Source organism: Pseudophryne corroboree, chromosome 1 (genome assembly GCF_028390025.1).
Source record: "Pseudophryne corroboree isolate aPseCor3 chromosome 1, aPseCor3.hap2, whole genome shotgun sequence".
Taxonomy (NCBI): domain Eukaryota; kingdom Metazoa; phylum Chordata; class Amphibia; order Anura; family Myobatrachidae; genus Pseudophryne; species Pseudophryne corroboree.
The window spans coordinates 115,778,013-115,803,160 of record NC_086444.1 but is presented as its reverse complement, the minus strand read 5'-3'; the positions used below and the strand labels follow the sequence as shown (position 1 = coordinate 115,803,160).

The 25,148-nt window shown below is 47.0% G+C and overlaps 1 protein-coding gene across 5 annotated transcripts in view; it reads left to right on the top strand.

Annotated features, from left to right (window-relative positions):
• DHX29 (DExH-box helicase 29) overlaps positions 1–25,148 on the top strand; it is a 161,482-nt gene that overhangs the window by 109,986 nt on the left and 26,348 nt on the right. For all 5 annotated transcript variants that reach the window (XM_063962169.1, XM_063962173.1, XM_063962149.1 and 2 more), the window contains one exon: positions 13,581–13,701. In XM_063962169.1, the coding sequence (XP_063818239.1) occupies positions 13,581–13,701 (121 nt within the window). The remainder of the gene's footprint in view (positions 1–13,580; positions 13,702–25,148) is intronic.

Below are 25,148 nucleotides of genomic sequence, written 5' to 3'. Positions count from 1 at the left end.
GTCTGTCCACATCCACTATAGACAGTATACACTGCAGGACTGGCTGTCCACATCCACTATAGGCGATATACACTGCAGGACTGTCTGTCCACATCCACTATAGACGTTATACACTGCAGGACTGTCTGTCCATATCCACTATAGATGTTATACACTGCAGGACTGTCTGTCCACATACACTATAGACGTTATACACTGCAGGACTGTCTGTCCACATCCACTATAGACGTTATACACTGCAGGACTGTCTGTCCACATCCACTATAGACGTTATACACTGCAGGACTGTCTGTCCACATCCACTATAGACGTTATACACTGCAGGACTGTCTGTCCATATCCACTATAGATGTTATACACTGCAGGACTGGCTGTCTACATCCACTATAGACGTTATACACTGCAGGACTGTCTGTCCATATCCACTATAGATGTTATACACTGCAGGACTGTCTGTCCACATCCACTATAGACGTTATACACTGCAGGACTGTCTGTCCATATCCACTATAGATGTTATACACTGCAGGACTGTCTGTCCACATCCACTATAGACGTTATACACTGCAGGACTGTCTGTCCATATCCACTATAGATGTTATACACTGCAGGACTGGCTGTCTACATCCACTATAGACGTTATACACTGCAGGACTGTCTGTCCATATCCACTATAGACGTTATACACTGCAGGACTGTCTGTCCACATCCACTATAGACGTTATACACTGCAGGACTGTCTGTCCACATCCACTATAGATGTTATACACTGCAGGTTTGTCTGTCCACATCCACTATAGATGTTATACACTGCAGGACTGTCTGCCCACATCCACTATAGATGTTATACACTGCAGGACTGTCTGTCCACATCCACTATAGATGTTATACACTGCAGGACTGTCTGTCCACATCCACTATAGACGTTATACACTGCAGGACTGTCTCTCCACATCCACTATAGACGTTGTACACTGCAGGACTGTCTGTCCACATCCACTATAGACGTTATACACTGCAGGACTGGCTGTCCACATCCACTATAGACGTTATACACTGCAGGACTGGCTGTCCACATCCACTATAGACGTTATACACTGCAGGACTGTCTGTCCACATCCACTATAGACAGTATACACTGCAGGACTGTCTGTCCACATCCACTATAGACGTTATACACTGCAGGACTGGCTGTCCACATCCACTATAGACAGTATACACTGCAGGACTGTCTGTCCACATCCACTATAGACAGTATACACTGCAGGACTGGCTGTCCACATCCACTATAGGCGATATACACTGCAGGACTGTCTGTCCACATCCACTATAGACGTTATACACTGCAGGACTGGCTGTCCACATCCACTATAGACAGTATACACTGCAGGACTGCCTGTCCACATCCACTATAGATGTTATACACTACAGGACTATCTGTCCACATCCACTATAGATGTTATACACTACAGGACTGTCTGTCCACATCCACTATAGGCGTTATACACTGCAGGACTGTCTGTCTACATCCACTATAGATGTTATACACTACAGGACTGGCTGTCTACATCCACTATAGACAGTATACACTTCAGGACTGTCTGTCCACATCCACTATAGACGTTATACACTTCAGGACTGTCTGTCCACATCCACTATAGATGTTATACAATGCAGGACTGTCTGTCCACATCCACTATAGACGTTGTCAAAGTCGAAAAATATCGTACTACATATGCCTTGTACTAACCCCATGCACATGCCCGCTGCGCGTGCACTCGCTCTGCCGTGCGTGTGCATATCCGCACTTGCGTAACGGAGCTTCCACGGCCATGCGCCTTGGCGCGTGGTATGCGCATTTACGGTAGAGTTTGTGAGCGTGTAGCGTGTTATTAGAACATTGCATATTTAACCCAAATAGCGTATATTGTAGATATAGTTCCCCTAGACCATGACAGCGAGTATTATTAGTTTAAACAGTTCCTGGACAGAGAGATTCGCCTTTGCATGATAGGAAGGGTCAGATAAAGGTTGGAAGGTGATGTCTAGTATCCAGCTGTAGGGTATTTTGAGGGTAACATTCCGGTGTTAGTTAGAGAAAGATCGCTTGTTTCTGCGTATAGTTATGTACAAAAGTAGATTATGAACATTAACTGTATTTACTGTAAATTACATATGCGGCGGGAATCCAGAGGATACCACCCACAAGAGCAGTTGGATAAGACAGCGCCCACCTTTTCAAATCCACCTATGACCTTTGCTGTAATGTGGAGACATATCTCTGTGTCCAATGAACAATGAGATTACAGTGACATTGTATTGTGTATGCATGTTGTGTATATAAGGACCATTGTTGCCTGGCCGGTCAGAAGACTCTAAACGCTATCTGTATGACCAGCGGAGGACCGAGTTCGGGTTGCGCTTGCGAATATTCTCACGTACGTACATTCTCTGTAGCCATTATTTCTGTTTAGATTTACTTGTTAGCCTGTAGTGTATATAATCCACGGAGGCCTTAGAACCCTGTGGTTTAAACTACAAACAGTGTTGTGTTTTCACTTTCCTGTATGGGTTTTAAAGTAGATTTATCTGTTTAAGGTATATAAGCATTGTTAAGGTGTACGCACTGCGGGTACTTTGTATCGCCAGCGCTATTTAAGGTTTAAAGGTATAACATCGTTGCAGTACTTTGCTGCCAAAGATTTAAAGTATAAGCATATCATTACACTGTATCATTAACAAGGTTTAGAGGTTATCCATTGTGTGAGCGCTCGCTGTGTGTACTCAGTACACTCAGCGCAGCGTGCGTACGCCAAGTGCGTACCACGTGCAGGACTCTGTACGCAAATAGCGTACAAAGTGTGTAGCACGTGCACGTAGTCTAGCGGCCATAGCGGCTCAACGGTAATAGTGTACAAAGGGGTATAGCTTTGCGGTCTAAGATAATACCGACATTATCAACGTTATACAATGCACGACTGTCTGTCCACATCCACTATAGATGTTATACACTGCAGGACTTTCTGTCCACATCCACTATAGACGTTATAAACTGCAGGACTGTGTCCACATCCACTATAGACGATATACACTGCAGGACTGTCTGTCCACATCCACTATAGACGATATACACTGCAGGACTGTCTGTCCGCATCCACTGTAGACGTTATACACTTCAGGACTGCCTGTCCACATCCACTATAGATGTTATACACTTCAGGACTGTCTGTCCACATCCACTATAGACAATGGGGGTAATTCCAAGTTGATCGCAGCAGGAAATTTTTTAGCAGTTGGGCAAAACCATGTGCAGTACAGGGGGGGCAGATGTAACATGTGCAGAGAGCGTTAGATTTGGGTGGGTTATTTTATTTCTGTGCAGGGTAAATACTGGCTGTTTATTTTTACACTGCAAATTAGATTTCAGATTGAACACACCCCACCCAAATCTAACTCTCTCTGCACATGTTATATCTGCCTCCCCTGCAGTGCACATGGTTTTGCCCAATTGCTAACAGAATTCCTGCTGCGATCAACTTGGAATTACCCCCAATATACACTTCAGGACTGTCTGTCCACATACACTATAGACCAGGCATTCCCAACCACGGTCCTCAAGGCACACTAACAGTGCAGGTTTTTGTGATATCCAGGCTTCAGTGCAGGTGACTTAATTAGTAGCTCAGTTATTTTGACTTAACCATCTGTGCTGCAGCCTGGATATCACTAAAACCTGCACTGTTGGTGTGCCTTGAGGACCGTGGTTGGGAATGCCTGCTATAGACGATATACACTGCAGGACTGTCTGTCCACATCCACTATAGACGTTATACACTGTAGGACTGTCTGTCCACATCCACTATAGACGTTATACACTGCAGGACTGTCTGTCCACATCCACTATAGACGTTATACACTGCAGGACTGTCTGTCCACATCCACTATAGACGTTATACACTGCAGGACTGTCTGTCCACATGCACTATAGATGTTATACACTGCAGGACTGCCTGTCCACATCCACTATAGACGTTATACACTGCAGGACTGCCTGTCCACATCCACTATAGATGTTATACACTGCAGGACTGTCTGTCCACATCCGCTGTAGACGTTATACACTGCAGGACTGTCTGTCCACATCCACTATAGACGTTATACACTGCAGGACTGTCTGTCCACATCCACTATAGACGTTATACACTGCAGGACTGTCTGTCCACATCCACTATAGATGTTATACAATGCAGGACTGTCTATCCACATCCACTATAGACGTTATACAGTGCACGACTGTCTGTCCACATCCATTATAGACGTTATACACTGCAGGACTGTCTGTCCACATCCACTATAGACGATATACACTGCAGGACTGTCTGTCCATATCCACTATAGACGTTATACACTGCAGGACTGTCTGTCCACATCCACTATAGACGATATACACTGCAGGACTGTCTGTCCACATCCACTATAGACGTTATACACTGCAGGACTGCCTGTCCACATCCACTATAGACGTTATACACTGCAGGACTGTCTGTCCACATCCACTATAGACGATATACACTTCAGGACTGTCTGTCCACATCCACTATAGACGTTATACACTGCAGGACTGCCTGTCCACATCCACTATAGATGTTATACACTGCAGGACTGTCTGCCACATCCACTATAGACGTTATACACTGCAGGACTGCCTGTCCACATCCACTATAGACGTTGTACACTGCAGGACTGTCTGTCCACATCCACTATAGACGTTATACACTTCAGGACTGTCTGTCCACATCCACTATAGACGTTATACACTGCAGGACTGCCTGTCCACATCCACTATAGACGTTATACACTGCAGGATTGTCTGTCCACATCCACTATAGACGTTATACACTGCAGGACTGCCTGTCCACATCCACTATAGACGTTGTACACTGCAGGACTGTCTGTCCACATCCACTATAGACGTTATACACTTCAGGACTGTCTGTCCACATCCACTATAGACGTTATACACTGCAGGACTGCCTGTCCACATCCACTATAGACTATATACACTGCAGGATTGTCTGTCCACATCCACTATAGACGTTATACACTGCAGGACTGTCTGTCCACATCCACTATAGACGTTATACAATGCAGGACTGTCTGTCCACATCCACTATAGATGCTATACACTGCAGGACTGTCTGTCACATCCACTATAGACGTTATACACTGCAGGACTGTCTGTCCACATCCACTATAGATGTTATACAATGCAGGACTGTCTGTCCACATCCACTATAGACGTTATACAGTGCACGACTGTCTGTCCACATCCACTATAGACGTTATACACTGCAGGACTGTCTGTCCACATCCACTATAGACGTTATACACTTCAGGACTCTCTGTCCACATCCACTATAGACGATATACACTGCAGGACTGTCTGTCCATATCCACTATAGACGATATACACTGCAGGACTGTCTGTCCACATCCACTATAGACGATATACACTGCAGGACTGTCTGTCCACATCCACTATAGACGTTATACACTGCAGGACTGTCTGTCCACATCCACTATAGACGATATACACTGCAGGATTGTCTGTCCACATCCACTATAGACGATATACACTGCAGGACTGCCTGTCCACATCCACTATAGACGTTGTACACTGCAGGACTGTCTGTCCACATCCACTATAGATGTTATACAATGCAGGACTGTCTGTCCACATCCACTATAGACGTTATACAGTGCACGACTGTCTGTCCACATCCACTATAGACGTTATACACTGCAGGACTGTCTGTCCACATCCACTATAGACGTTATACACTTCTGGACTCTCTGTCCACATCCACTATAGACGATATACACTGCAGGACTGTCTGTCCATATCCACTATAGACGATATACACTGCAGGACTGTCTGTCCACATCCACTATAGACGATATACACTGCAGGACTGTCTGTCCACATCCACTATAGACGTTATACACTGCAGGACTGTCTGTCCACATCCACTATAGACGATATACACTGCAGGATTGTCTGTCCACATCCACTATAGACGATATACACTGCAGGACTGCCTGTCCACATCCACTATAGACGTTGTACACTGCAGGACTGTCTGTCCACTATAGACGATATACACTGCAGGACTGCCTGTCCACATCCACTATAGACGATGTACACTGCAGGACTGTCTGTCCACATCCACTATAGATGTTATACACTGCAGGACTGCCTGTCCACATCCACTATAGACGTTGTACACTGCAGGACTGTCTGTCCACATCCACTATAGACGTTATACACTTCAGGACTGTCTGTCCACATCCACTATAGACGTTATACACTGCAGGACTGCCTGTCCACATCCACTATAGACTATATACACTGCAGGATTGTCTGTCCACATCCACTATAGACGTTATACACTGCAGGACTGTCTGTCCACATCCACTATAGACGTTATACAATGCAGGACTGTCTGTCCACATCCACTATAGATGCTATACACTGCAGGACTGTCTGTCACATCCACTATAGACGTTATACACTGCAGGACTGTCTGTCCACATCCACTATAGATGTTATACAATGCAGGACTGTCTGTCCACATCCACTATAGACGTTATACAGTGCACGACTGTCTGTCCACATCCACTATAGACGTTATACACTGCAGGACTGTCTGTCCACATCCACTATAGACGTTATACACTTCAGGACTCTCTGTCCACATCCACTATAGACGATATACACTGCAGGACTGTCTGTCCATATCCACTATAGACGATATACACTGCAGGACTGTCTGTCCACATCCACTATAGACGATATACACTGCAGGACTGTCTGTCCACATCCACTATAGACGTTATACACTGCAGGACTGTCTGTCCACATCCACTATAGACGATATACACTGCAGGATTGTCTGTCCACATCCACTATAGACGATATACACTGCAGGACTGCCTGTCCACATCCACTATAGACGTTGTACACTGCAGGACTGTCTGTCCACATCCACTATAGACGATATACACTGCAGGACTGCCTGTCCACATCCACTATAGACGATGTACACTGCAGGACTGTCTGTCCACATCCACTATAGATGATATACACTGCAGGACTGTCTGTCCACATCCACTATAGACGTTGTACACTGCAGGACTGTCTGTCCACATCCACTATAGACGTTATATACTGCAGAACTGTCTGTCCATATCCACTATAGACGATATACACTGCAGGACTGTCTGTCCACATCCACTATAGACGTTATACACTTCAGGACTGTCTGTCCACATCCACTATAGACGTTATACACTTCAGGACTGTCTGTCCACATCCACTATAGACGTTATACACTGCAGGACTGCCTGTCCACATCCACTATAGACGTTGTACACTGCAGAACTGTCTGTCCACATCCACTATAGACGATATACACTGCAGGACTGTCTGTCCACATCCACTATAGACGTTGTAAACTGCAGGACTGTCTGTCCACATCCACTATAGACGATATACACTGCAGGACTGTCTGTCCACATCCACTATAGACGTTATACACTGCAGGACTGTCTGTCCACATCCACTATAGACGTTATACACTGCAGGACTGTCTGTCCACATCCACTATAGACGTTATACACTGCAGGACTGTCTGTCCACATCCACTATAGACGTTATACACTGCAGGACTGTCTGTCCACATGCACTATAGATGTTATACACTGCAGGACTGCCTGTCCACATCCACTATAGACGTTATACACTGCAGGACTGCCTGTCCACATCCACTATAGATGTTATACACTGCAGGACTGTCTGTCCACATCCGCTGTAGACGTTATACACTGCAGGACTGTCTGTCCACATCCACTATAGACGTTATACACTGCAGGACTGTCTGTCCACATCCACTATAGACGTTATACACTGCAGGACTGTCTGTCCACATCCACTATAGATGTTATACAATGCAGGACTGTCTGTCCACATCCACTATAGACGTTATACAGTGCACGACTGTCTGTCCACATCCACTATAGACGTTATACACTGCAGGACTGTCTGTCCACATCCACTATAGACGTTATACACTGTAGGACTGTCTGTCCACATCCACTATAGACGTTATACACTGCAGGACTGTCTGTCCACATCCACTATAGACGTTATACACTGCAGGACTGTCTGTCCACATCCACTATAGACGTTATACACTGCAGGACTGTCTGTCCACATGCACTATAGATGTTATACACTGCAGGACTGCCTGTCCACATCCACTATAGACGTTATACACTGCAGGACTGCCTGTCCACATCCACTATAGATGTTATACACTGCAGGACTGTCTGTCCACATCCGCTGTAGACGTTATACACTGCAGGACTGTCTGTCCACATCCACTATAGACGTTATACACTGCAGGACTGTCTGTCCACATCCACTATAGACGTTATACACTGCAGGACTGTCTGTCCACATCCACTATAGATGTTATACAATGCAGGACTGTCTGTCCACATCCACTATAGACGTTATACAGTGCACGACTGTCTGTCCACATCCACTATAGACGTTATACACTGCAGGACTGTCTGTCCACATCCACTATAGACGTTATATACTGCAGAACTGTCTGTCCACATCCACTATAGACGATATACACTGCAGGACTGTCTGTCCACATCCACTATAGACGTTATACACTGCAGGACTGTCTGCCACATCCACTATAAACGTTATACACTGCAGGACTGCCTGTCCACATCCACTATAGACGTTGTACACTGCAGGACTGTCTGTCCACATCCACTATAGACGTTATACACTTCAGGACTGTCTGTCCACATCCACTATAGACGTTATACACTGCAGGACTGCCTGTCCACATCCACTATAGACGTTATACACTGCAGGATTGTCTGTCCACATCCACTATAGACGTTATACACTGCAGGACTGCCTGTCCACATCCACTATAGACGTTGTAAACTGCAGGACTGTCTGTCCACATCCACTATAGACGTTATACACTTCAGGACTGCCTGTCCACATCCACTATAGACTATATACACTGCAGGACTGTCTGTCCATATCCACTATAGACGATATACACTGCAGGACTGTCTGTCCACATCCACTATAGACGATATACACTGCAGGACTGTCTGTCCACATCCACTATAGACGTTATACACTGCAGGACTGTCTGTCCACATCCACTATAGACGATATACACTGCAGGATTGTCTGTCCACATCCACTATAGACGATATACACTGCAGGACTGCCTGTCCACATCCACTATAGACGTTGTACACTGCAGGACTGTCTGTCCACTATAGACGATATACACTGCAGGACTGCCTGTCCACATCCACTATAGACGATGTACACTGCAGGACTGTCTGTCCACATCCACTATAGACGATATACACTGCAGGACTGTCTGTCCACATCCACTATAGACGTTGTACACTGCAGGACTGTCTGTCCACATCCACTATAGACGTTATATACTGCAGAACTGTCTGTCCATATCCACTATAGACGATATACACTGCAGGACTGTCTGTCCACATCCACTATAGACGTTATACACTTCAGGACTGTCTGTCCACATCCACTATAGACGTTATACACTGCAGGACTGTCTGTTCACATCCACTATAGACGTTATACACTGCAGGACTGCCTGTCCACATCCACTATAGACGTTGTACACTGCAGAACTGTCTGTCCACATCCACTATAGACGATATACACTGCAGGACTGTCTGTCCACATCCACTATAGACGTTGTAAACTGCAGGACTGTCTGTCCACATCCACTATAGACGATATACACTGCAGGACTGTCTGTCCACATCCACTATAGACGATATACACTTCAGGACTGTCTGTCCACATCCACTATAGACGTTATACACTGCAGGACTGCCTGTCCACATCCACTATAGACGTTGTAAACTGCAGGACTGTCTGTCCACATCCACTATAGACGATATACACTGCAGGACTGTCTGTCCACATCCACTATAGACGTTGTACACTGCAGGACTGTCTGTCCACATCCACTATAGACGTTATACACTGCAGGACTGTCTGTCCACATCCACTATAGACGATATACACTGCAGGACTGTCTGTCCACATCCACTATAGACGTTATACACTGCAGGACTGTCTGTCCACATCCACTATAGACGATATACACTGCAGGACTGTCTGTCCACATCCACTATAGACGTTATACACTGCAGGACTGTCTGTCCACATCCACTATAGACGTTATACACTGCAGGACTGTCTTTCCACATCCACTATAGACGTTATACACTGCAGGACTGCCTGTCCACATCCACTATAGACGTTGTACACTGCAGGACTGTCTGTCCACATCCACTATAGACGTTATACACTGCAGGACTGTCTGTCCACATCCACTATAGAGGTTATACACTGCAGGACTGTCTGTCCACATCCACTATAGACGATATACACTGCAGGACTGTCTGTCCACATCCACTATAGACGTTATACACTGCAGGACTGTCTGTCCACATCCACTATAGACGTTATACACTGCAGGACTGTCTTTCCACATCCACTATAGACGTTATACACTGCAGGACTGCCTGTCCACATCCACTATAGACGTTGTACACTGCAGGACTGTCTGTCCACATCCACTATAGACGATATACACTGCAGGACTTTCTGTCCACATCCACTATAGACGTTGTACACTGCAGGACTGTCTGTCCACATCCACTATAGACGTTCTATACTGCAGAACTGTCTGTCCACATCTACTATAGACGATATACACTGCAGGACTGTCTGTCCATATCCACTATAGACGATATACACTGCAGGACTGTCTGTCCACATCCACTATAGACGATATACACTGCAGGACTGTCTGTCCACATCCACTATAGACGTTATACACTTCAGGACTGTCTGTCCACATCCACTATAGACGTTATACACTGCAGGACTGCCTGTCCACATCCACTATAGACGTTGTACACTGCAGAACTGTCTGTCCACATCCACTATAGACGATATACACTGCAGGACTGTCTGTCCACATCCACTATAGACGTTGTAAACTGCAGGACTGTCTGTCCACATCCACTATAGACGATATACACTGCAGGACTGTCTGTCCACATCCACTATAGACGATATACACTTCAGGACTGTCTGTCCACATCCACTATAGACGTTATACACTGCAGGACTGCCTGTCCACATCCACTATAGACGTTGTACACTGCAGGACTGTCTGTCACATCCACTATAGACGTTATACACTGCAGGACTGTCTGTCCACATCCACTATAGATGTTATACAATGCAGGACTGTCTGTCCACATCCACTATAGACGTTATACAGTGCACGACTGTCTGTCCACATCCACTATAGATGTTATACACTGCAGGACTGTCTGTCCACATCCACTATAGACGTTATACACTTCTGGACTCTCTGTCCACATCCACTATAGACGATATACACTGCAGGACTGTCTGTCCATATCCACTATAGACGATATACACTGCAGGACTGTCTGTCCACATCCACTATAGACGTTATACACTGCAGGACTGTCTGTCCACATCCACTATAGACGATATACACTGCAGGATTGTCTGTCCACATCCACTATAGACGATATACACTGCAGGACTGCCTGTCCACATCCACTATAGACGTTGTACACTGCAGGACTGTCTGTCCACTATAGACGATATACACTGCAGGACTGCCTGTCCACATCCACTATAGACGATGTACACTGCAGGACTGTCTGTCCACATCCACTATAGACGATATACACTGCAGGACTGTCTGTCCACATCCACTATAGACGTTGTACACTGCAGGACTGTCTGTCCACATCCACTATAGACGTTATATACTGCAGAACTGTCTGTCCATATCCACTATAGACGATATACACTGCAGGACTGTCTGTCCACATCCACTATAGACGTTATACACTTCAGGACTGTCTGTCCACATCCACTATAGACGTTATACACTTCAGGACTGTCTGTCCACATCCACTATAGACGTTATACACTGCAGGACTGCCTGTCCACATCCACTATAGACGTTGTACACTGCAGAACTGTCTGTCCACATCCACTATAGACGTTGTACACTGCAGAACTGTCTGTCCACATCCACTATAGACGATATACACTGCAGGACTGTCTGTCCACATCCACTATAGACGTTGTAAACTGCAGGACTGTCTGTCCACATCCACTATAGACGATATACACTGCAGGACTGTCTGTCCACATCCACTATAGACGATATACACTTCAGGACTGTCTGTCCACATCCACTATAGACGTTATACACTGCAGGACTGCCTGTCCACATCCACTATAGACGTTGTAAACTGCAGGACTGTCTGTCCACATCCACTATAGACGATATACACTGCAGGACTGTCTGTCCACATCCACTATAGACGTTGTACACTGCAGGACTGTCTGTCCACATCCACTATAGACGTTATACACTGCAGGACTGTCTGTCCACATCCACTATAGACGATATACACTGCAGGACTGTCTGTCCACATCCACTATAGACGTTATACACTGCAGGACTGTCTGTCCACATCCACTATAGACGTTATACACTGCAGGACTGTCTTTCCACATCCACTATAGACGTTATACACTGCAGGACTGCCTGTCCACATCCACTATAGACGTTGTACACTGCAGGACTGTCTGTCCACATCCACTATAGACGATATACACTGCAGGACTTTCTGTCCACATCCACTATAGACGTTGTACACTGCAGGACTGTCTGTCCACATCCACTATAGACGTTCTATACTGCAGAACTGTCTGTCCACATCTACTATAGACGATATACACTGCAGGACTGTCTGTCCATATCCACTATAGACGATATACACTGCAGGACTGTCTGTCCACATCCACTATAGACGATATACACTGCAGGACTGTCTGTCCACATCCACTATAGACGTTATACACTTCAGGACTGTCTGTCCACATCCACTATAGACGTTATACACTGCAGGACTGCCTGTCCACATCCACTATAGACGTTGTACACTGCAGAACTGTCTGTCCACATCCACTATAGACGATATACACTGCAGGACTGTCTGTCCACATCCACTATAGACGTTGTAAACTGCAGGACTGTCTGTCCACATCCACTATAGACGATATACACTGCAGGACTGTCTGTCCACATCCACTATAGACGATATACACTGCAGGACTGTCTGTCCACATCCACTATAGACGATATACACTGCAGGACTGTCTGTCCACATCCACTATAGACGTTATACACTGCAGGACTGTCTGTCCACATCCACTATAGACGTTATACACTGCAGGACTGTCTGTCCACATCCACTATAGACGTTATACACTGCAGGACTGTCTGTCCACATCCACTATAGACGTTATACACTGCAGGACCACCTGTAAGTTTCAGACATTATATCTCCTTTTCTCTCTCCAGACAAGAGTGCACAGTACAGGAATGTAGAGGGAGCCGTGCTGATCTTCTTACCCGGCCTGGCGGATATACAGCAGCTCTATGACCTTCTTTCATCTGATAAGCGGTTCCATGACAGGCGGAGGTAGTGCTTCACTTTCTATGCTTAGTTCCTTTTGGTAATACCTATTTTAAGATATACTTGGTAGTTGTAAATAGGCTGTTAATGCTGTGTTAATACTTTGCAGTACTGCAATCCTATAGCATTCATGTGTTCTGTTAAACACTCAGTGTGTTCAAGCATCCCCGTACGGCTAAAGTAAATTGCATTTAGTGTGATCTATGGATGGTAATGATGGCGAAACACCTGACTAGTGTTGTGCAAGATCTACATTTTTTATTCTCTGATTTTATCAGAATTGTGGCTTTAAATTTCTCTAACGTCCTAAGTGGATGCTGGGGACTCCGTAAGGACCATGGGGATAGCGGCTCCGCAGGAGACTGGGCACATCTAAAGAAAGCTTTAGGACTATCTGGTGTGCACTGGCTCCTCCCCCCATGACCCTCCTCCAAGCCTCAGTTAGATCTCTGTGCCCGAACGAGAAGGGTGCACACTAGGGGCTCTCCTGAGCTTCTTAGTGAAAGTTTTAGTTTAGGTTTTTTATTTTCAGTGAGACCTGCTGGCAACAGGCTCACTGCATCGAGGGACTAAGGGGAGAAGAAGCGAACTCACCTGCGTGCAGAGTGGATTGGGCTTCTTAGGCTACTGGACATTAGCTCCAGAGGGACGATCACAGGCCCAGCTTGGATGGGTCCCAGAGCCGCGCCGCCGGCCCCCTTACAGAGCCAGAAAGCAGAAGAGGTCCGGAAAATCGGCGGCAGAAGACGTCCTGTCTTCAACAAGGTAGCGCACAGCACTGCAGCTGTGCGCCATTGCTCTCAGCACACTTCACACTTCGGTCACTGAGGGTGCAGGGCGCTGGGGGGGGGCGCCCTGAGACGCAATAAAAACACCTTGGCTGGCGAAAATACATCACATATAGCCCCCAGGGCTATATGGATGAATTTTAACCCCTGCCAGAATCCATAAAAAAGCAGGAGAAAAGTCGCGAAAAAGGGGCGGAGCCTATCTCCTCAGCACACTGGCGCCATTTTCCCTCACAGCTCCGTTGGAGGGAAGCTCCCTGGCTCTCCCCTGCAGTCACTACACTACAGAAAGGGTTAAAAAAGAGAGGGGGGCACTAATTAGGCGCAGTATTAACTATACAGCAGCTATAAGGGGAAAAACACTTATATAAGGTTATCCCTGTATATATATAGCGCTCTGGTGTGTGCTGGCAAACTCTCCCTCTGTCTCCCCAAAGGGCTAGTGGGGTCCTGTCCTCTATCAGAGCATTCCCTGTGTGTGTGTTGTATGTCGGTATTTTTGTGTCGACATGTATGAGGAGAAAAATGATGTGGAGACGGAGCAGATTGCCTGTAATAGTGATGTCACCCCCTAGGGGGTCGACACCTGAGTGGATGAACTGTTGGAAGGAATTACGTGATAGTGTCAGCTCTGTATAAAAGACAGTGGTTGACATGAGACAGCCGGCTACTCAGCTTGTGCCTGTCCAGACGTCTCATAGGCCGTCAGGGGCTCTAAAGCGCCCGTTACCTCAGATGGCAGATATAGACGCCGACACGGATACTGACTCCAGTGTCGACGGTGAAGAGACGAATGTGACTTCCAGTAGGGCCACACGTTACATGATTGAGGCAATGAAAAATGTTTTACACATTTCTGATAATACGAGTACCACCAAAAAAGGGGTATTATGTTCGGTGAGGAAAAACTACCTGTAGTTTTCCTGAATCTGAGAAATTAAATGAGGTGTGTGATGATGCGTGGGTTTCCCCCGATAACAACTGATAATTTCTAAAATGTTATTGGCATTATACCCTTTCCCGCCAGAGGTTAGGGTTGGGAAACACCCCCTAGGGTGGATAAAGCGCTCACACGCTTGTAAGGGCTCTACCTTCGCCTGAGATGGCCACCCTTAAGGATCCTGCTGATAGAAAGCAGGAGGGTATCCTAAAAGGTATTTACACACATACTGGTGTTATACTGCGACCAGCAATCGCCTCAGCCTGGATGTGCAGTGCTGGGTTGGCGTGGTCGGATTCCCTGACTGAAAATATTGATACCCTAGATAGGGACAGTATATTTTTGCCTATAGAGCATTTAAAAGATGCATTTCTATATATGCGTGATGCACAGCGGAATATTTGCCGACTGGCATCAAGTCTAAGCGCGTTGTCCATTTCTACCAGTAGAGGGTTATGGACACGTCAGTGGTCAGGTGATGCGTATTCCAAACGGCATTTGGAAGTATTGCTTTATTAAGGGGAGGAGTTATTTGGGGTCGGTCTTTCAGACCTGGTGGCCACGGCAACAGCTGGGAATTCCACGTTTGTACCCCAGATCGCCTCTCAACATGAGAAGACGCCGTATTATCAGGCGCAGTCTTTTCGTGGACAAGCGGGCAAAAGGTTCCTCATTTCTGCCCCGTGACAGAGGGAGAGGAAAAAGGCTGCAGAAATCAGCCAGTTCCCAGGAACAGAAACCCTCTCCCGCCTCTGCCAAGCCCTCAGTATACGCTGGGGCTTTACAAGCAGAATCAGGCACGGTGGGGGGCCCGTCTCAATGAATTTCAGCGCGCAGTGGGCTCACTCGCAAGTAGACCCCTGGATCCTTCAGGTGATATCTCAGGGGTACAAATTAGAATTCGAGACGTCTCCCCCTCGCCGTTTCCTAAAGTCGGCTTTACCGATGTCTCCTTCTGACAGGGAGACAGTTTTGGAAGCCATTCACAAGCTGTATTCCCAGCAGGTGATAATCAAGATACCCCTCCTGCAACAGGGAACGGGGTATTATTCCACACTGTTGTGGTACCGAAGCCGGACGGCTCGGTGAGACCGATTCTAAATCTAAAATCTTTGAACACTTACATACAGAGGTTCAAATTCAAGATTGAGTCACTCAGAGCAGTGATTGCGAACCTGGAAGAAGGGGACTACATGATGTCTCGGGACATCAAGGATGCTTACCTTCATGTCAAAATTTACCCTTCTCACCAAGGGTACCTCAGGTTTATGGTACAGAACTGTCACTATCAGTTCAGACGCTGCCGTATGGATGGTCCACGGCACCCCGGTCTTTACCAAGGTAATGGCCGAAATGATGATATTCCTTCGAAGGAAGTGAATTTTAGTTATCCCTTACTTGGACAATTCCCTGATAAGGGTAAGATCCAGGGAACAGTTGGAGGTCGGTGTAGCACTATCTCAGGTAGTGTTGCGGCAGCACGATTGGATTCTCAATATTCCAAAATCGCACCTGGTTCCGACGACTTGTCTTCTGTTCCTAGGGATGATCCTGGACACAGTCCAGAAAAAGGTGTTTCTCCCGGAGGAGAAAGCCAGGGAGTTAGCCGAGCTAGTCAGGAACCTCCTAAAACCGAGCCAAGTCTCAGTGCATCAATGCACAAGGGTTCTGGGTAAAATGGTGGCTTCCTACGAAGCAATCCCATTCGGCAGATTCCACGCAAGAACTTTCCAGTGGGACCTGCTGGACAAATGGTCCGGGTCGCATCTTCAGATGCATCAGCGGATAACCCTGTCACCAAGGACAAGGGTGTCCCTCCTGTGGTGGTTGCAGAGTGCTCATCTTCTAGAGGGCCGCAGATTAGGCATTCAGGACTGGGTCCTGGTGACCACGGATGCCAGCCTGCGAGGCTGGGGAGCAGTCACACAGGGAAGGAATATCCAGGGCTTATGGTCAAGCCTGGAGACATCACTTCACATAAATATCCTGAAGCTAAGGGACATTTACAATGCTCTAAGCTTAGCAAGACCTCTGCTTCAAGGTCAGCCGGTGTTGATCCAGTCGGACAACATCACGGCAGTCACCCACGTAAACAGACAGGGTGGCACAAGAAGCAGGAGGGCAATGACAGAAGCTGCAAGGATTTTTCGCTGGGCGGAAAATCATGTGATAGCACTGTCAGCAGTATTCATTCCGGGAGTGGACAACTGGGAAGCAGACTTCCTCAACACGACCTCCACCCGGGAGAGTGGGGACTTCACCCAGAAGTCTTCCACATGATTAAAAACTCGACAGGTATTGCGCCAGGTCCAGGGACCCTCAGGCAATAAGCTGTAGACGCTCTGGTAACACCGTGGGTGTACCAGTCAGGGTATGTGTTCCCTCCTCTGCCTCTCATACCCAAGGTACTGAGATTGATAAGATGGAGAGGAGTAAGCACTATATTCGTGGTTCCGGATTGGCCAAGAAGGACTTGGTAACCGGAACTTCAAGAGATGCTCACGGAGGATCCGTGGCCTCTACCTCTAAGAAGAGACCTGCTCCAGCAAGGACCTTGTCTGTTCCAAGACTTACCGCGGCTGCGTTTGACGGCATGGCGGTTGAACGCCGGATCCTGAAGGAAAAAAGGCATTCCGGATGAAGTCATCCCTATCCTGATCAAAGCCAGGAAGGATGTAACCGCAAAAACATTATCACCGCAATTGGCGAAAATATGTTGCGTGGTGCGAGGCCAGTAAGGCCCGACGGAGGAAATTCAACTGGGTCGATTCCTACATTTCCTGCAAACAGGAGTGTCTATGGGCCTGAAATTGGGGTCCATTAAGGTTCAAATTTCGGCCCTGTCAATTTTCTTCCAAAAAGAACTAGCTTCAGTCCCTGAAGTTCAGACGTTTGTAAAAGGGGTACTGCATATACAGCCTCCTTTTGTGCCTCCAGTGGCACTTTGGGATCTCAATGTAGTTTTGGGTTCCAAAAGTCACATTGGTTTGAACCACTTAAATCTGTGGAGTTAAAATATCTCACATGAAAAGTGGTCATGCTGTTGGCCCTGGCCTGGGCCAGGCGCGTGTCAGAATTGGCGGCTTTATCCTGAAAAAGCCCTTATCTGATTTTCCATTCGGACAGGGAGGAATTGAGGACTCGTCCTCAGTTTCTCCCCAAGGTGGTTTCAGCGTTTCACCTGAACCAACCTATTTGTGGTGCTTGCGGCTACTAGGGACTTGGAGGCCTCCAAGTTGCTAGACGTTGTCAGTGCCCTGAAAATATATGTTTCCAGGACGGCTGGAGTCAGGAAATCTGACTCGCTGTTTATCCTGTATGCACCCAACAAGCTGGGTGCTCCTGCTTCTAAGCAGACTATTGCTCGTTGGATTTGTAGTACAATTCAGCTTGCACATTCTGTGGCAGGCCTGCCACAGCCAAAAATCTGTAAATGCCCACTCCACAAGGAAGGTGGGCTCATCTTGGGCGGCTGCCCGAGGGGTCTCGGCTTTTCAACTTTGCCGAGCAGCTACTTGGTCAGGAGCAAATACGTAGAGATGAGCGGGTTCGGTTTCTCTGAATCCGAACCCGCACGAACTTCATGTTTTTTTCACGGGTCCGAGCAGACTCGGATCCTCCCGCCTTGCTCGGTTAACCCGAGCGCGCCCGAACGTCATCATGACGCTGTCGGATTCTCGCGAGACTCGGATTCTATATAAGGAGCCGCGCGTCGCCGCCATTTTCACACGTGCATTGAGATTGATAGGGAGAGGACGTGGCTGGCGTCCTCTCCATTTAGATTAGGGTTGAGAGAGAGAGAGAGAGATTGACCTGAGGCTGTGATACTGTAGAAGAGAGTGCAGAGTTTAGTGACTGACGACCACAGTGACCACCAGACAGTGCAGTTGTTTGTTTTATTTAATATATCCGTTCTCTGCCTGAAAAAAACGATACACACAGTGACTCAGTCACATACCATATCTGTGTGCACTGCTCAGCCCAGTGTGCTGCATCAATGTATATATATATCTGACTGTGCTCAGCTCACACAGCTTATAATTGTGGGGGAGACTGGGGAGCACTGCAGTGCCAGTTATAGGTTATAGCAGGAGCCAGGAGTACATAATATTATATTAAAATTAAACAGTGCACACTTTTGCTGCAGGAGTGCCACTGCCAGTGTGACTAGTGACCAGTGACCTGACCACCAGTATATATAATATTAGTAGTATACTATCTCTTTATCAACCAGTCTATATTAGCAGCAGACACAGTACAGTGCGGTAGTTCACGGCTGTGGCTACCTCTGTGTCGGCACTCGGCAGCCCGTCCATAATTGTATATACCACCTAACCGTGGTTTTTTTTTCTTTCTTTATAGTCATACTAGTTACGAGTATACTATCTCTTTATCAACCAGTCTATATTAGCAGCAGACACAGTACAGTGCGGTAGTTCACGGCTGTGGCTACCTCTGTGTCGGCACTCGGCAGCCCGTCCATAATTGTATATACCACCTAACCGTGGTTTTTTTTTCTTTCTTTATACATACATACTAGTTACGAGTATACTATCTCTTTATCAACCAGTCTATATTAGCAGCAGACACAGTACAGTGCGGTAGTTCACGGCTGTGGCTACCTCTGTGTCGGCACTCGGCAGCCCGTCCATAATTGTATATACCACCTAACAGGTGGGTTTTTTTTCTTTCTTTATACATACATACATACTAGTTACGAGTATACTATCTCTTTATCAACCAGTCTATATATTAGCAGCAGACACAGTACAGTGCGGTAGTTCACGGCTGTGGCTACCTCTGTGTCGGCACTCGGCAGCCCGTCCATAATTGTATATACCACCTAACCGTGGTTTTTTTTTCTTTCTTTATACATACATACTAGTTACGAGTATACTATCTCTTTATCAACCAGTCTATATATTAGCAGCAGACACAGTACAGTGCGGTAGTTCACGGCTGTGGCTACCTCTGTGTCGGCACTCGGCAGCCCGTCCATAATTGTATATACCACCTAACCGTGGTTTTTTTTTCTTTCTTTATAGTCATACTAGTTACGAGTATACTATCTCTTTATCAACCAGTCTATATTAGCAGCAGACACAGTACAGTGCGGTAGTTCACGGCTGTGGCTACCTCTGTGTCGGCACTCGGCAGCCCGTCCATAATTGTATATACCACCTAACCGTGGTTTTTTTTTCTTTCTTTATACATACATACTAGTTACGAGTATACTATCTCTTTATCAACCAGTCTATATTAGCAGCAGACACAGTACAGTGCGGTAGTTCACGGCTGTGGCTACCTCTGTGTCGGCACTCGGCAGCCCGTCCATAATTGTATATACCACCTAACCGTGGTTTTTTTTTCTTTCTTTATACATGCATACTAGTTACGAGTATACTATCTCTTTATCAACCAGTCTATATATTAGCAGCAGACACAGTACAGTGCGGTAGTTCACGGCTGTGGCTACCTCTGTGTCGGCACTCGGCAGCCCGTCCATAATTGTATACTAGTATCCAATCCATCCATCTCCATTGTTTACCTGAGGTGCCTTTTAGTTGTGCCTATTAAAATATGGAGAACAAAAATGTTGAGGTTCCAAAATTAGGGAAAGATCAAGATCCACTTCCACCTCGTGCTGAAGCTGCTGCCACTAGTCCTGGCCGAGACGATGAAATGCCAGCAACGTCGTCTGCCAAGGCCGATGCCCAATGTCATAGTACAGAGCATGTCAAATCCAAAACACCAAATATCAGTAAAAAAAGGACTCCAAAACCTAAAATAAAATTGTCGGAGGAGAAGCGTAAACTTGCCAATATGCCATTTACCACACGGAGTGGCAAGGAACGGCTGAGGCCCTGGCCTATGTTCATGGCTAGTGGTTCAGCTTCACATGAGGATGGAAGCACTCAGCCTCTCGCTAGAAAAATGAAAAGACTAAAGCTGGCAAAAGCAGTAGCACCGCAAAGAACTGTGCGTTCTTCGAAATCCCAAATCCACAAGGAGAGTCCGACTCCAATTGTGTCGGTTGCGATGCCTGACCTTCCCAACACTGGACGTGAAGAGCATGCGCCTTCCACCATTTGCACGCCCCCTGCAAGTGATGGAAGGAGCACCCGCAGTCCAGTTCCTGATAGTCAGATTGAAGATGTCAGTGTTGAAGTACACCAGGATGAGGAGGATATGGGTGTTGCTGGCGCTGGGGAGGAAATTGACCAGGAGGATTCTGATGGTGAGGTGGTTTGTTTAAGTCAGGCACCCGGGGAGACACCTGTTGTCCGTGGTAGGAATATGGCCGTTGACATGCCTGGTGAAAATACCAAAAAAATCAGCTCTTCGGTGTGGAAGTATTTCACCAGAAATGCGGACAACAGGTGTCAAGCCGTGTGTTCCCTTTGTCAAGCTGTAATAAGTAGGGGTAAGGACGTTAACCACCTCGGAACATCCTCCCTTATACGTCACCTGCAGCGCATTCATAATAAGTCAGTGACAAGTTCAAAAACTTGGGCCGACAGCGGAAGCAGTCCACTGACCAGTAAATCCCTTCCTCTTGTAACCAAGCTCACGCAAACCACCCCACCAACTCCCTCAGTGTCAATTTCCTCCTTCCCCAGGAATGCCAATAGTCCTGCAGGCCATGTCACTGGCAATTCTGACGAGTCCTCTCCTGCCTGGGATTCCTCCGATACATCCTTGCGTGTAACGCCTACTGCTGCTGGCGCTGCTGTTGTTGCTGCTGGGAGTCGATGGTCATCCCAGAGGGGAAGTCGTAAGACCACTTTTACTACTTCCACCAAGCAATTGACTGTCCAACAGTCCTTTGCGAGGAAGATGAAATATCACAGCAGTCATCCTACTGCAAAGCGGATAACTGAGGCCTTGGCATCCTGGGTGGTGAGAAACGTGGTTCCGGTATCCATCATTACTGCAGAGCCAACTAGAGACTTGTTGGAGGTACTGTGTCCCCGGTACCAAATACCATCTAGGTTCCATTTCTCTAGGCAGGCGATACCGAAAATGTACACAGACCTCAGAAAAAGAGTCACCAGTGTCCTAAAAAATGCAGCTGTACCCAATGTCCACTTAACCACGGACATGTGGACAAGTGGAGCAGGGCAGGGTCAGGACTATATGACTGTGACAGCCCACTGGGTAGATGTATGGACTCCCGCCGCAAGAACAGCAGCGGCGGCACCAGTAGCAGCATCTCGCAAACGCCAACTCTTTCCTAGGCAGGCTACGCTTTGTATCACCGGTTTCCAGAATACGCACACAGCTGAAAACCTCTTACGGCAACTGAGGAAGATCATCGCGGAATGGCTTACCCCAATTGGACTCTCCTGTGGATTTGTGGCATCGGACAACGCCAGCAATATTGTGTGTGCATTAAATCTGGGCCAATTCCAGCACGTCCCATGTTTTGCACATACCTTGAATTTGGTGGTGCAGAATTTTTTTAAAAACGACAGGGGCGTGCAAGAGATGCTGTCGGTGGCCAGAAGAATTGCGGGACACTTTCGGCGTACAGACACCACGTACAGAAAACTGGAGCACCACCAAAAACTACTGAACCTGCCCTGCCATCATCTGAAGCAAGAAGTGGTAACGAGGTGGAATTCAACCCTGTATATGCTTCAGAGGTTGGAGGAGCAGCAAAAGGCCATTCAAGCCTATACAATTGAGCACGATATAGGAGGTGGGATGCACCTGTCTCAAGCGCAGTGGAGAATGATTTCAACGTTGTGCAAGGTTCTGATGCCCTTTGAACTTGCCACACGTGAAGTCAGTTCAGACACTGCCAGCCTGAGTCAGGTCATTCCCCTCATCAGGCTTTTGCAGAAGAAGCTGGAGACATTGAAGGAGGAGCTAACACGGAGCGATTCCGCTAGGCATGTGGGACTTGTGGATGGAGCCCTTAATTCGCTTAGCAAGGATTCACGGGTGGTCAATCTGTTGAAATCAGAGCACTACATTTTGGCCACCGTGCTCGATCCTAGATTTAAAGCCTACCTTGGATCTCTCTTTCCGGCAGACACAAGTCTGCTGGGGTTCAAACACCTGCTGGTGAGTAAATTGTCAAGTCAAGCGGAACGCGACCTGTCAACAACATCTCCTCCTTCACATTCTCCCGCAACTGGGGGTGCGAGGAAAAGGCTCAGAATTCCGAGCCCACCCGCTGGCGGTGATGCAGGGCAGTCTGGAGCGACTGCTGATGCTGACATCTGGTCCGGACTGAAGGACCTGACAACGATTACGGACATGTCGTCTACTGTCACTGCATATGATTCTCTCCCCATTGAAAGAATGGTGGAGGATTATATGAGTGACCGCATCCAAGTAGGCACGTCACACAGTCCGTACTTATACTGGCAGGAAAAAGAGGCAATTTGGAGGCCCTTGCACAAACTGGCTTTATTCTACCTAAGTTGCCCTCCCACAAGTGTGTACTCCGAAAGAGTGTTTAGTGCCGCCGCTCACCTTGTCAGCAATCGGCGTACGAGGTTACATCCAGAAAATGTGGAGAAGATGATGTTCATTAAAATGAATTATAATCAATTCCTCCGTGGAGACATTGACCAGCAGCAATTGCCTCCACAAAGTACACAGGGAGCTGAGATGGTGGATTCCAGTGGGGACGAATTGATAATCTGTGAGGAGGGGGATGTACACGGTGATATATCGGAGGATGATGATGAGGTGGACATCTTGCCTCTGTAGAGCCAGTTTGTGCAAGGAGAGATTAATTGCTTCTTTTTTGGTGGGGGTCCAAACCAACCCGTCATATCAGTCACAGTCGTGTGGCAGACCCTGTCACTGAAATGATGGGTTGGTTAAAGTGTGCATGTCCTGTTTATACAACATAAGGGTGGGTGGGAGGGCCCAAGGACAATTCCATCTTGCACCTCTTTTTTCTTTTCTTTTTCTTTGCGTCATGTGCTGTTTGGGGAGGGTTTTTTGGAAGGGACATCCTGCGTGACACTGCAGTGCCACTTCTAGATGGGCCCGGTGTTTGTGTCGGCCACTAGGGTCGCTTATCTTACTCACACAGCTACCTCATTGCGCCTCTTTTTTTCTTTGCGTCATGTGCTGTTTGGGGAGGGTTTTTTGGAAGGGACATCCTGCGTGACACTGCAGTGACACTCCTAGATGGGCCCGGTGTTTGTGTCGGCCACTAGGGTCGCTTATCTTACTCACACAGCTACCTCATTGCGCCTCTTTTTTTCTTTGCGTCATGTGCTGTTTGGGGAGGGTTTTTTGGAAGGGACATCCTGCGTGACACTGCAGTGACACTCCTAGATGGGCCCGGTGTTTGTGTCGGCCACTAGGGTCGCTAATCTTACTCACACAGCTACCTCATTGCGCCTCTTTTTTTCTTTGCGTCATGTGCTGTTTGGGGAGGGTTTTTTGGAAGGGCCATCCTGCGTGACACTGCAGTGCCACTCCTAGATGGGCCCGGTGTTTGTGTCGGCCACTAGGGTCGCTTATCTTACTCACACAGCGACCTCGGTGCAAATTTTAGGACTAAAAATAATATTGTGAGGTGTGAGGTATTCAGAATAGACTGAAAATGAGTGGAAATTATGGTTTTTGAGGTTAATAATACTTTGGGATCAAAATGACCGCCAAATTCTATGATTTAAGCTGTTTTTTAGGTTTTTTGGAAAAAAACACCCGAATCCAAAACACACCCGAATCCGACAAAAAATATTCGGTGAGGT